The sequence below is a fragment of the Canis lupus genome, chromosome 4, assembly GCF_048164855.1.
Source record: "Canis lupus baileyi chromosome 4, mCanLup2.hap1, whole genome shotgun sequence".
NCBI classification, from domain to species: Eukaryota; Metazoa; Chordata; class Mammalia; order Carnivora; family Canidae; genus Canis; species Canis lupus.
In genome coordinates this window covers 60,531,643-60,544,921 of record NC_132841.1, presented here as the reverse complement: position 1 = coordinate 60,544,921, position 13,279 = coordinate 60,531,643, and the positions used below count along the sequence as shown (strand labels likewise).

At 42.7% G+C, this 13,279-nt stretch overlaps 1 protein-coding gene across 1 annotated transcript in view; it reads left to right on the top strand.

Moving 5' to 3' along the window:
- Positions 1 to 13,279, top strand: part of ABLIM3 (actin binding LIM protein family member 3) — a 109,805-nt gene that overhangs the window by 36,416 nt on the left and 60,110 nt on the right. Inside the window, exons 3-5 of the mRNA XM_072824583.1 lie at positions 937 to 1,074; positions 10,206 to 10,389; positions 12,147 to 12,259. Of these exons, the coding sequence (XP_072680684.1) occupies positions 937 to 1,074; positions 10,206 to 10,389; positions 12,147 to 12,259 (435 nt within the window). The remainder of the gene's footprint in view (positions 1 to 936; positions 1,075 to 10,205; positions 10,390 to 12,146; positions 12,260 to 13,279) is intronic.

Genomic DNA, 13,279 nt, shown 5'->3' with positions numbered 1-13,279 from the left:
TCTAGAAAAGTAGCCATGAGAAAATCTTAGCAAGACAATAATAGACCCATAGACTAGGGAACTCTACAGTAGTGTCAAATGCCCAGCCTCCAATGACTTCAGCCCCTTCATAATCTCTACCAGATTTTTTTTAATATTTTATTTATTTATTCATGAGAGACACACAGAGATAGGCAGAGACATAGGCAGAGGGAGAAGCAGGCCCCACAGGGAGCCCAATTCAGGACTTGATCCCAGGACCCTGGGATTATGCCCTGAACTGAAGGCAGACACTCAACCACTGAGCCACCCAGGCATCCCTATCAGATCTTTTTCTTAATTATATACTTTTAACATTTTCTCAGTGTTATGGAAAGTGCCACTCAAAAGCAGCTTTAAGATGAGTCCCCTCACCCGCTCCTTCCAGTTAGAATGCCTCCCATTTATGCCTCTGTTATACAAAGCCTGCTACCATTGACCTCATTTTATAGATGTCAAAACTAGAGGCTCAGAGAGGGGATGTCACTTGCTTTGCTCAAAGGCCACTTGGAGGCAGGTTCAGCCACCCATTCCTTTGAGACCCATGTCAACTGCAAGGACCAAATTGGGATCTGGTTTTGATCCAGAAATCACCCAAGTAATGGTATTTCTGGATCATTTACCTTGAAATACTTTACTTCATTTTTTTACTTTTCTTCTTTCATGAACTTGACCTCTATTCTTGCAACGAGAGGTTATGATCACTCCTAAGTCTCTGCCCACATAAGGAGATTTATGGTTTCACATCTCAATGATGCCTTACTTGGCATATGTGGCCTGGTGATGTATTGAAGGTACTTGGCTAACTACCTCCACCCTTTCTGCTTTTTCTCCCATTTAGGATTATGATAATGTCTTATAGCAGTTTGTAAAGAAGAAAGTCCTTCTGGATGGTGATCTCTTTGTTTCTTTCTACAGTTCCTTATCAGCAGAATCCTTACAATCCCCGAGGCAGCTCCAATGTCATCCAGTGCTACCGATGTGGAGACACCTGCAAAGGGGAAGTGGTTCGTGTCCACAACAACCACTTCCACATCAGATGCTTCACCTGTCAAGGTAGGAGGCCTGGACTCCCAACTCCTTTATCAGATTGCAGGCCCTGGTTTCACCCCCAGGATGTACCACAGGGGTAGGCAAAAAAAAAAAAAAAAAAAATCACAGGCAGTTGAGATACCTCTACAGGCCTAAAGAAACTGTCCTTGAACCTGTTATGAGAATTCTCCCTTAGGCAGTATGAAGTGAAGAGGGAGGGAAGAGTCAGGACTTGGGGGGAGAGAGGGAACCTGGTGACCTCAGAGTGGTAGTACTGACTCAGAAGGAAAAAAAGCAATCCTGCAAGCTTAACTTACACATCTAGAAAGACTCCTATCTTGTGCCTCTAAATCAACTTGAGAGTGAATGAAAGAGCAAGCTGTCCTGGCTAAAATTCAGCACAGCTCTGAGCACACCTATTCTATGGCAGTGTGGCAGTCGTCAAAGGTTAAGCTTAATAAGGGAGGAGGTACATTAGGACTTCACTAAGGACTGTAATTTGGAAACAGACAGATGTTGGGTTACCTCTGACCTCTTAAAAACTACAAGTTCCTAAAGAAGCAGGATAACTAGCAGCAGGAAGAAAGAGGCCCTCAGCTGAGAGCCTGGAGAGCCCTCTGGCCCAAGCCAGGCAACACTGTCCTCCCCAGGAGTGGATGCCTCTCCAGCGGCCATTTCTTGAACTCCTGGCCCAGGCTTTCTGTTCCACTGTGCAGCCATTCTGAGGTTGGATTGTTTGACCACAAACCAGTACCTTCCACCTATTGGTTCTAGATTCGTTCTCATGAAGTTTGATGAATACTTCATGTTTCCTTTACCCCATGGCTGCCATCCACATACTTGCAGATCTCCCCAAAAGATTACATTGCAGGTCCTTACCTTGGGCCTCATCTGAAATGATTCCAACTTGTATCATCTTAGAGTCTTCTACCTTGATCCATTCTGGTTTGTCGCTATCATCCTTAAAGCATAGTGCCCAGAACAGACCACAGTTCTCAAGGTCTGCCAAATACAGCAAAGGCACCATTTCTGTTCATATGATTGATGTTGAATTGACCTCCTGAGGAGTCACTTCACAGGATTAACGTATGTTGAATTTAAGGTCAATTGAAACCTCAGATCTTTTCATTTTAGTAACTGCTTCCAACCTCAGTCTCATATGTCTAAGACTGACTTTCCCTGCCATTGAGAAAAATTCTGGATTTCTTTCTCAGGATCTCACTAGACTCTGCACTGAGCAAATAAATTACATATTCATATTCCCTACATTTTTTTATGGAAGCATATATGGGATATCTTTTAATTGATGTGATTTAATTTCTATATTGAGAATTGGCAAACCCCTTTAGTGTAAGCTGACCTGCAAAAGTGTCTTGGCGAGTGAACATTTTTCTGTCCCTAGATATTGAGGCAGGGCAAAGGGTAAAAGCAATAAAATTGTTCTAAGAAGGTTTGAGCTAGATCTGTGCAATTGTGTTCTTAAGAAAGTACATTAATTACCCTTTGTTTACACAAAAATGTAATACTTTAAAATAATTTTTTATTTAGCTCATGATCCTCTGGGTTGGCAGTTCTACTAGTCTGGCGGGCTCTCTTTGTCTCCTTTCACCTCATCATGATGATATTGATGGGTCAGCTGGCAATGGTTGGCAGGCTGTTGAGCTGAGTGCCTGCATATGGCTTCTCATCCTCTAGCAGCCTGGCTTGGATTCATTTGCATGGAGGTCTCAGAGTTCCAAGTACAGCAAGAGAAAAAGCTTCAAAAAGCAAGCCTCAGCTTATGTCATACTCACCAATGTCCCATTGGCCAAAACAAGTCAAGTGGCTGACCCAGATTCAAGATCATGGAGAAATAAACTTTGCCTTTGGTGGGAGGATTTGCAGATTTCAAGGGTGTGAAAGCAGAGAAGGAAAAATCTGGTTATTTTGACAATTAACCACAGGGAGGTTGTAGAATATGTTTTCATAGAGATTTTAAAGGGAAAAAATAGATTTAATTTTCTGACTCTTTTCAATGTTGATTTGCTTAGAAGTGAAACAAATGAGAGAATTTTTGTTTCCAACAGGAGCCAGTCATAGGGACTAGTTAGCCTAAATAGCCTGATTTGAAACAGTTAATATCTCTGTGAATTTTTCTTACAATTCTTTTACCATACACTACTGGGCTGACATGAAATGAAAGTATCTGCAGAGGTGAAAAGCAAAAATAAAAGCAGAAATCCTTGTGTGACTACCAGTGCCAGATTTAATTCTGATAGTTTATTCCAAGCCTTGAAGACCTTGAGATTTTGCCTTAATGGCTGTATAGATCATGGAGACATAGGAAGTAGAGGCTAGAGCTTGATCTAAGTAGGAATCTAATAGGAGACCTCTGAGTAAAGCTGAGATTTTGCCCTACTAAAATCTTTCAGTGTTTGGATGGATGAGAAATAAACTGGAGGAGACAGCAATGAAACTTGTTTGTAAGTTGGGTAACTTTGGCACTGGGTAGAGGAAAATAATACTTGTATCAAAATGTCTACCTATAATCCACCCTTTACATGGATTCATATTCTATATTATTGAATATATTTGGCATAAATTTTTAAAAAGTGAAAGAGAATTTAAAAGAAAGTCATCCCACATTTGGCAAATGGCAGAAACAAGTAATATTCCTCTTTGGAAGGACTCAGCTTTACTCAGCATTACTCCTCAAAGAATTCACACAGGTAACTTTATTAGCAAAATGAGTAACTCACAGTCTAACTCACAGTCAAAAACACACAAATCATAATGGAGGAAGAGTCAACAGAAACAATGAAGAGAAGAATCAGAACTTCAAAGATTTCATAAAAAATTGGTATTTTCTGACGTTATAAAATGACTGCATACAATACATTTAAATAGGTAAGAAGAGCCATAAAAAATGAGCAAGAAACAACACATTATAACAAATAGCACAGCAGATTTAAAAAAGAAACAAAACTTTAGAAATAAAAATACATAATATTTGAAATTTAAAAGTCAGCATATGGATTATATAGCAGATTAGATGTTCCTGAAGAGATAATTAATGGACTGTAGGATTTAGACAAGAAAAAGGCCTATGCATATGGTCCAGGAATATAAGAAGGTGGTAAAAATAAAAGTTTATACGTGGAGAAAATATTGGAAAGGTTTGACATATATTCAATCAGAGTTCTAGAGATATGTAATAGAATACACGAGTGGGAAGACAATATTTGGAGATATGACAGCTGTGAATTTTCTAGAACTGTTCAAAGACACAAATCCTTAGATCCAGAAACTTAATAAATGCCAGTAGAAAAAATATAAAAGAAATCCATCTATATACATCATCAGAATGAAATTGCAGATCACAAAGACAAAAGACAATCTTAAAAACAGCCAGAGAGAAAAAATAGACCATCTGCTTATGAATGCTAAATAGACTGACAACTGATATGTTAGTCGCAACAAGGAAGCCAGAGACCAGTGGAATAATACCTGTATGTACTGAAAGTAAGTTTAGGATTATGTGTTCAGCAAAAATATCTTTCAAGAACAGAGACGAACCTATAGCTAACATCGTACTTAATGGTGAAAGACTGCCTGCCTGCTGTAAAATCAAAAGTAACAAAAAGATGTTTGCTCTCACTACCTCCACTCAGCATTGTACTGCAGGTTCATATTGGGTTGGTTATGCATGAAAATGAAATAAAAGACATCTAGATTGAAAAAGAAAAAATAAGCTTATTTCTATATGCACATGACATGATCTTATTATAGCAAATCCTAAGGAATGCACTAAAAAACTATTAGAAATAACAAATAAGTTCATCAGGGTTTCAGGGTAAAAGACCAATATACGAAAATTAATTAAGGGTGGCCTTACACAAAAATGAGCTCAAAATAAGTAAAAAACCTACATGTAAGAACTAAAACTATGAAACTTTCAGGAGAAAATATGAGTAAGTCTTTGTGACCTTGAGTTAGGCAAAGACTTCTTAGCTATGACACCCAAAGCACAAACAACAGAAGAAAAATAGGTGGGGGCACCTGGATGGCACTGTAGGCTCAGGTCATGATCTCAGGGTCCTGGGATGGAGCCCCACGTCAGGCTCTCTGTTCAGTGGGCAGTCTCCTTCTACCTCTTCTCTGCCCCTCTCTTTCTCTTGCTCTCTCTTTCTCTTTCTCTCTCTGTCTCGCTCTTTCTCTTTCTCTCTCTGTCTCAAATAAATAAAGTCTTTTAAAAAGAAGAAGAAAAATAGATGAATTAGATGTCATCCAAATTAAACACTTCTCTGTGCTTCAAAATATACCATCAAGAACGTAAAATGTCAACCCCACTGAATGGTAGAGGAAATTTGTGAATCGTATGTCTAGTAAAGAACTCGTATCTAAACTATATAAGGGATTCTTACAACTTACTAAGAAAAAGACAAATAATCCAATTTCAAAATGGGCAAAGGATCTGAATAGAGGTTTCTCCAAAGAAGTTCTACAAATGTCAGATAAACACATGGAAAAATGCTCAATATCATTAGCCATCTGAGAATGCACATCAGACCACAAGGAGACACATATCACACCCACGAGATCAGCCATATTCAAAAAGACAGAGAATACAAGCATTGGCAAGAGCGTGGAGAAAACAGAAGGAACCCTCATCCATTGCTGGTGGGAATGCGAAATGCATAGCTGCTGTGGAAAACAGGCTTGCAGTTCCTCTAGGAGTTCAATGTAGAGTTACCATATGACCTAACGATTTCAAATTCATTAGATGCATGCTTAAGAGAAGCAAAAACATATGCCCACACAAAAACTTATGTATGAATGTTCTATTCATAAAGTTAAAAATTGGAAACAATTCAAATATCCATCAACCAATAAACAGATAAATAAAGTGTGGTGGAATATTATGGAGCCATACGTTCACGTGGATGGACCTTGAAAACATAAATGGCCCATAAGCATATAAAAAGATTCTCAATTTCATTAATAATCAGGTAACTGAAAATTAAAATCACAATAAGATGAGGCACCTGCGTGACTTAGTTGGTTGAGCATCTCACTCTTGATTTTGGCTCAGGTCATGGTCTCGGGGTGGTGAGATGAAGCCCCAAGTTGGGTTTGCACTGGATGTGGAGCCTGCTTAAGATTCTTTCTCTCCCTTCCTCTTTGTCAGTACCCCACCCTTCCCGCCCTGCTCTCTAAAAAGCAAGAAAAGAGTGTTTTTTAAAAAATTAAGTTAATTAAATAAAATCATAATAAGATGACGTTTGGTAGCTTACCATGTTGACTACATATATTATCAGCCTTCAGTGATGACATAGGTCAGTGGAAACTGCTGGTGCAAATGTAAATGGGAAAAACTATTTGGAAGACAGCAAGGCTTCACCTCATATCACAGATATGAGAATGTTCAAAGCAGCATTTCCATAAAAAAAAAAAACTGCAAGCTTCTCAAATGTCCTTCAACACTGGAGTAGATCGATTGTGATACAAACAATGGAACACAGCACAGCAGTAAAAATGAAAAATACAGTTATATACATCGATATGGACAAATCTCAAAAACATAATCCTGAGAGTATGAAACAAGCACAGAAGAATAAGTCCAGTGGGGTTCCATCAACATAAAGTTCAAAAAAGGCAAAACTGAACAATGCATTACTTGTGGATACATCAGAGGTGGTCAAAGTAGAAAGAAAAGCAAGAGAATGACAAACACACATTTAGGGCCAGCGTGGGGAGGGGATGCTTTGGGGAGATGCAAACAGCTTCCCAGACATTGGGGATGTTCTAGTTCATAAACTTGGGAGTGGATACCTGGGAGTGTATTTTATTCTTCTTCTTTAAACTGTACGTGTATATTTACTACATTTTCTGTATGTCTACTATATTTCGTAATTTTAATGTTTAAATGTTAAATAGATCATGCTCAGGGGCCCTTCTAACTAACCGTTTAGTTTTGAAATTCTGTAAAACTCCATCTCATTGGAAAAGTTGAAAATCAACAGGATCATATATATATGATAGACTCATGGACTCACAGATCTGGGTATGTTCTCAGTTACCACATAGCCCCTTCATTTCACAGATGAGGTAGCTGAGCTCAGGAGAGGTGGGGTAACTTTTTCAAAGCCTTTTCCAGCATCTGAGTGGTGGAATAGAAACCTGGACAAAGGTCCAGTGACCCACAGAATAGTCTGTTTTCCCCTGAAACACAGACTATGTGCAAGGTCTCCTTCTGGACATCATATTAACAGTGAACATTCATTCCTGATTTTCTCAAAGCAGTTCTAATGCTTCATATTCCTGTCCCACTGTCAAACCAAATGATCTGCTTTTTTTTTTTTCATCAATAGACTTTTTTTTTTTTTAATTCACAGAATAACGCCTGTCCTGGTTGTGTTAATTCCACATCAATTCCATACTGTAGACCCTCTCCAAGGCCTTTTCTGTTGTTTGAATGCCGGGCTCTGCTCAGCCTCAAATACATCTGTCATGCTGTCCAACTTGCCTTCTATCCCTGTGTTCCCCACTGTATTTCCAGGAACCCCCCTGAGATTCTTATCAACCTTTATATCCTTTCTACCAAAAACTTCCTCCTTCAGCTCCTTGGTGGGAGGAATGGAGGAACCAATTGTTCCAAGTTTTCTTATGGCCTCCTGGTTTTGTCCACTGGGAGAGGTGGCTTTGGGGGTGGAGTTGGAAAGGAAAACAAAGGAGAGAGAAGAAGGAAAAAAACAGGAGCTGTCTCCAATGAGGTCGTAGGCCATGACCTAACTAATTCCACAGCCATGAAGTCAATTGATCTGCCACCTGCACAGCCCAGGACGGCCTGTACTCTGTCCTTGCTGGCTCTTGAGGCATTGTTTGACGTGATGACTTTTCGTGAACCCTGGTAGAAGATGAACCCTCCCCCATCAACCACCAATACCTCCACCAATATGCCCTGCCTCTCTGCAGGCAGGGTGATCTCCAGGGGCAGCCAGCCCAACCTCGTACTGAGTTTAGAGTGTTTAGGCACCTGATCAGTCCCAAAAGAAGCTCTGCTTCTCCTAGACTCATGATGTCAGACTCACAGTGTCAGAAGAAAAGCTCACATCACTTTTTAATCCACCTTCTTCATTTTACATACATGTAAACAGACACCAAGTTCATTGTCACCCAGAGAGTTAGTGACAGTGACAAATCCAGACCCCAGGTGGCCCACCTCCCAGACTACTATATCTCCCACTGGCTTGCACTATCCCCCTAATGCTGTGACATCTGGGGCTGCCCTCCTCCTCACTCATCCTGGCCCTATAAGGCTGCCTCTGGCCTGCAGGGTGAACAAACATTTGGGAAATATTTCTGCCATGAGCCTGGAAGTCCCTCCTATCTTTAACCTGGCTGCTTTTGCAATACAACTTTCCCTATGAAAAGGAGGTAGTATTTAGTAGGGTAGCATCACCCAGTCTAGGCCAGGTCTCCACAATTACAGGCTTGGAATTCCATCTCACTGGTTTGTTCACCATTGATCATGCTTGAGAAAGCTGATTCATGCTAACCAAGTCCTTGGGAAACCAAGGTATAAAATCAGAGTGCCCGTTTATTAATGTAAACGAGAGTTATAATTCTCCATTGCCCTGACCAATTGCTTCTCTCCCAAAGGTCTATGTAGAAAGAGAAATGATCAGTCACTTCGTGAATGCAGACTCAGAACAAGGAGGCTGGTCATAGGGTTGGAATGGGCTCCCCAGTGGCCTTCCTTTGATTGCTGGCCAGCCCCGTCTTGGCTGCCCACCCTTGCTTTAGCCAGATCAATACATTCAGCAGTACTGGTGACCCTGAGAGCCATTCACCCTCTTGGAGGGAACTTTTCTGCTGTTCCCATTAGTTGTTGATTTTGTAACTTAACCCTCAGAGGGAAGTCTCATTTCCCACGTTTCTAAGTTCTTTGGGGGAAGAGAGTCGCACATGATTCAGTTGTTCAAGCACCTATAATTACATCCACCTACTCTTCTATTACAACATCTTCATATTGTCCACAAGGATATCTCATGATTCCTATGACATCATGTTGCCTGCCAATTCAAAAACTATCAATGCAATTGGTCATTTTTGCAACTGGCTGATAGGACATCATTGTAACCTTCTCTCTTCTTTTGTATATGTTGGAGAGTTTCAAAATAATTTTTGGAGGCTTTGTAAAAACTGAGAGAAAAACCGTCCATGGCTTCTCAATATCCCACAAAGCCTAAACTTCTTAAGCTGGACTTAGGCCCTCCTAAGGGCCAACTGATCTGTCAATATTTTTCTGTATTACTGCCCTCCACTCCCTCAAAACATCACCCCTATTCCAGTCCCACCTCCACACAAATATCCCTTGCAACTTCCTGCTTGTGTTCTTTAGCTCATTCTGCCTTCAGAGTCCAACTTAAGTGCCACCTCCTCTGAGAAGCCCCCCTGAACCCTCCGCTACTGACATTGCTCCCTTTTCCTCCCCACTCACAGCACTTGCTGCCTGCAACAGCCCGTGGCCTATTGCGCATGATGTATGTTCTATAAGGTCATCTCTTGGCATATATTGTTAGCTCTTCACAGTTCAGAGATCGTGTTTTATCATTCTTGCCTGGGAACAGACCAACTCTTGATTTCTATGATGTGAGCAGATTATAAACTTCAAATCATCCATCCCATTGCCATCCTAAATTGTATTTACCCAGCACGGAATCATGCACATAGAAAGTGCCGAGGGAAATTTTAACTGAATGATTCTTATCAGGTTCATAATACCACCAGTAGGGCCTTCTGTGAGCCACATGGCCCTAAACTTTCAACCAGGTATTGAGAGGATTGTATTGACCAACATCAGTGGTCTCATGAGAATCAGCCTGGGAGTGTGCTAAAATGCAAATACCTGAGTCCTAACCCTGGGGGAGTCTGATTCAGGCCCAGGCATCTGCATCCCAAGGTGCCCGGTGGTGACTCCAATGCAAGTGGTCTTCAGGATACACTTTAAGGAGCACTCGCCCCCATGAGGTCTGATGGCCGCCATTTTCAGGCCACTCCTGACCAAGTCAGACACCAGCCTTGTCCCCAGTGAGAACCTCCTGCTTGCTTGCAGACCTTCCCTGGACTCAGCCTGCTCTGTTTCTCTCCTTGCCCACCCCCCCCCCCCAAAGTGTGTGGCTGTGGCCTGGCCCAGTCGGGCTTCTTCTTCAAGAACCAGGAGTACATCTGCACTCAGGACTACCAGCAGCTCTATGGCACCCGCTGTGACAGCTGCAGGGACTTCATCACCGGCGAGGTCATCTCTGCGCTGGGCCGCACCTACCACCCGAAGTGCTTCGTATGCAGCTTGTGCAGGTGGGCAGGCTGGGCAGGTAACCAGTGGAGGCCAGGTCCCTCTGCCTGAACCCCCTGGCAGCTGTGGGGCTCATGGGGCTGTATGCTGGACACTTGGATTTCTAGGATCTCAGGGGTGGAGTGATCTGACAGGCCAGTGGTTTTCAAACCGTTTAGCAGCTAAATCCTGCCTGTCAGATATGATCTAATGTAAAACACTAGTTTGTTTGTCTATCAAGACAGAATGAAGACCAGAGCCCCCACCTTCAGCTTCCCATTTCCCATCAGAAGTCCTCAAAAGAGCCACTGAGTACTCAGCCCATTTTGGAAACCAGGCATCTGGACCAGCTGCCACCCCCTCAGCCACATGTGGCACAGAGATATCTGTTTGTAGGCTTTCTCCATGACCCTGACAAGTGATCCCTCCAACACACACTGTAAGCCTCAGCTTCTTCATCTGTAAGATGGGCATCAAAACCATCCCAACATTATTGGGGTTTTCATGAAGATAAATGAGATAGTACTTGCAGAGACTTTAGCTCAGTGACTGGGATATAATTGTGTTTGCTTTTGTTATTCTCCTCATTATCATATGATAACCATCTAGCCTCTCAGGTAACGTGGTAGGTGATGGAAATCTCACCCATCCCTCCCCCTCATGTCCTGCAGCCCGGTTCCTTAATAACTTAGCAGATGTACGTGAAGGGTCCACTGTATGTCAAGCACCCCATTAAGAAGATGCAAAAAATAAAGGAGACCTCAGCCTTGCCCACAAACACATTAAAATTCAATGGACTGCTCTGATTAAGTCATATGTTGAAAACATGGTTTGGAATAAATATATGCCTTTTTTAATTAGGAAAGGGATTTATAGATTAATTATTCTCCCCATAAAATAACTACCTGTTAGTTACTAGTTTGGGTTTCCACTGAGGCTAATGACAGAGTGTATAAGAAAATAAAATCCCCCGGTGGAAGTCACTTATTCATCCATCTCTTAAAACCTTGGCCCGGGGTCCCAGAATCCCAGACCCACTGGAGGTTAGCACAGACAGGTTGAAATGGTTTAAAGTGAAGTTTCTGTCAAGCCTCATACAGATGCAGTGCCTCCCCAAGGTCATGCTCTGTCCTTTACCACAGATCAATGTCCCAGTCAAGATGTCCTTTATGACAGGTCAGTACTCATGCGCAAGAGCAGCTGAACAATGGGCTCCCCAGTGCCAGGGATTCTCTGTACAGTTTATATTTGCGTAGGGAGGTAGAACATGTGCAAGTCTGAGACTTCTGAACTCTGGAACCCAAACTACACAAGGGCAGAACAGAGGAGGCGGTGATTTGTGGACTTCTAAATGTCCTGCACAGTGAAAGGAAGAAATGTTGGTGAATTTAGGAGTTGAATGAGTTCTTCTTGATATAGGGGGATAGGTGAGGTTGGGATGGCAAAAGCCCTTCCAGGAAGAAGGGGTAGCCCTAGGAGGAAGTATTGACCTATTCATTTACAGCTGAGAATTGCAAGCTTCACTAAGTGTTATGATTTGCCCAGTGTTTAAAATCGTATAAATGCCCCCCCCCCGGTGGGGGGCAGTTCCAGTCCTGGCCCCAAATGAGTGGTTTAGTCACTATGAACGGCACTTGAATTTACCTGGTATAATAGAAGGTATGTTGTGTGGGGGACCAATGAGCTTTGGGCGTATCTGCGCATCTGCCATCAGCTCACCAGTAGACCTGGAAGCCCTCTAGAGAAGAGGTGTTGAATTGCTCTTTTATCTCCCTTGTAGGAAGCCTTTCCCCATTGGAGACAAGGTGACCTTCAGCGGGAAGGAATGCGTGTGTCAGACATGCTCCCAGTCCATGACCAGCAGTAAGCCCATCAAGATCCGCGGACCAAGCCGTGAGTCCTCCCCCTGGGCACCTCCCTGTCTGCAGGCCATGCCTCCTAGGGCTCCCCGTCCCCACTCCGTCATCCGCTCCTGCAGGCCCGGAGGGAAGTGGGGGAGGTTTCCACCCTGGAGGACTCCTGAAGCCTGACCCACTTGGCATACAGCCCAGACTCACAAGCTTCCTTAAGCAGAAATGCAGGGAAAGCAGGCTGCTGATTATAGACCATGACAGCCTGTACCATGTTTGGCCACTTGGGTGGGGCTCTTCTGGGATGAGCTGGCTCCTGATCTTATCTCCCCTCTGGATCCATGTTCCCCAGGGCTCCCTAACAGGGCTGATGAAGCCACCAGTGGTTCTCAGTTTTTACAAATTCCACTAAAAAGTATACACGGACACATCTTAAAAAGGAGAAATATGGGATCCCTGGGTGGCGCAGCGGTTTGGTGCCTGCCTTTGGCCCAGGGCGTGATCCTGGAGACCCGGGATCGAATCCCACATCAGGCTCCCGATGCATGGAGCCTGCTTCTCCCTCTGCCTGTGTCTCTGCCTCTCTCTCTCTCTCTGTGACTATCATAAAAAATAAATAAATATTTAAAAAAAAAAAAAAAAAAGGAGAAATATGGGGGGATCCCTGGGTGGCGCAGCGGTTTAGCGCCTGCCTTTGGCCCAGGGCGCGATCCTGGAGACCCGGGATCGAATCCCACGTCAGGCTTCCGGTGCATGGAGCCTGCTTCTCCCTCTGCCTATGTCTCTGCCTCTCTCTCTCTCTTTCTCTCTCTCTCTCTCTCTCTCTCTGTGTGTGTGACTATCATAAATAAATAAAAATTTAAAAATTTTTTTTAAAAAATTAAAAAATTAAAAAAGGAGAAATATGGGAGCAAGCCACAAGGGTTGTGGTAATGTCTCAGAGAGTGTCCTGGGGAACACTGCCTCAGCTTCACTGCATAACTGGTAAACATAGATTTTCAGATCCACCTCGGACTTTTTTTTTTTAATCTTTCTTCGAAGATTTTATTTATTTACTTGAGAG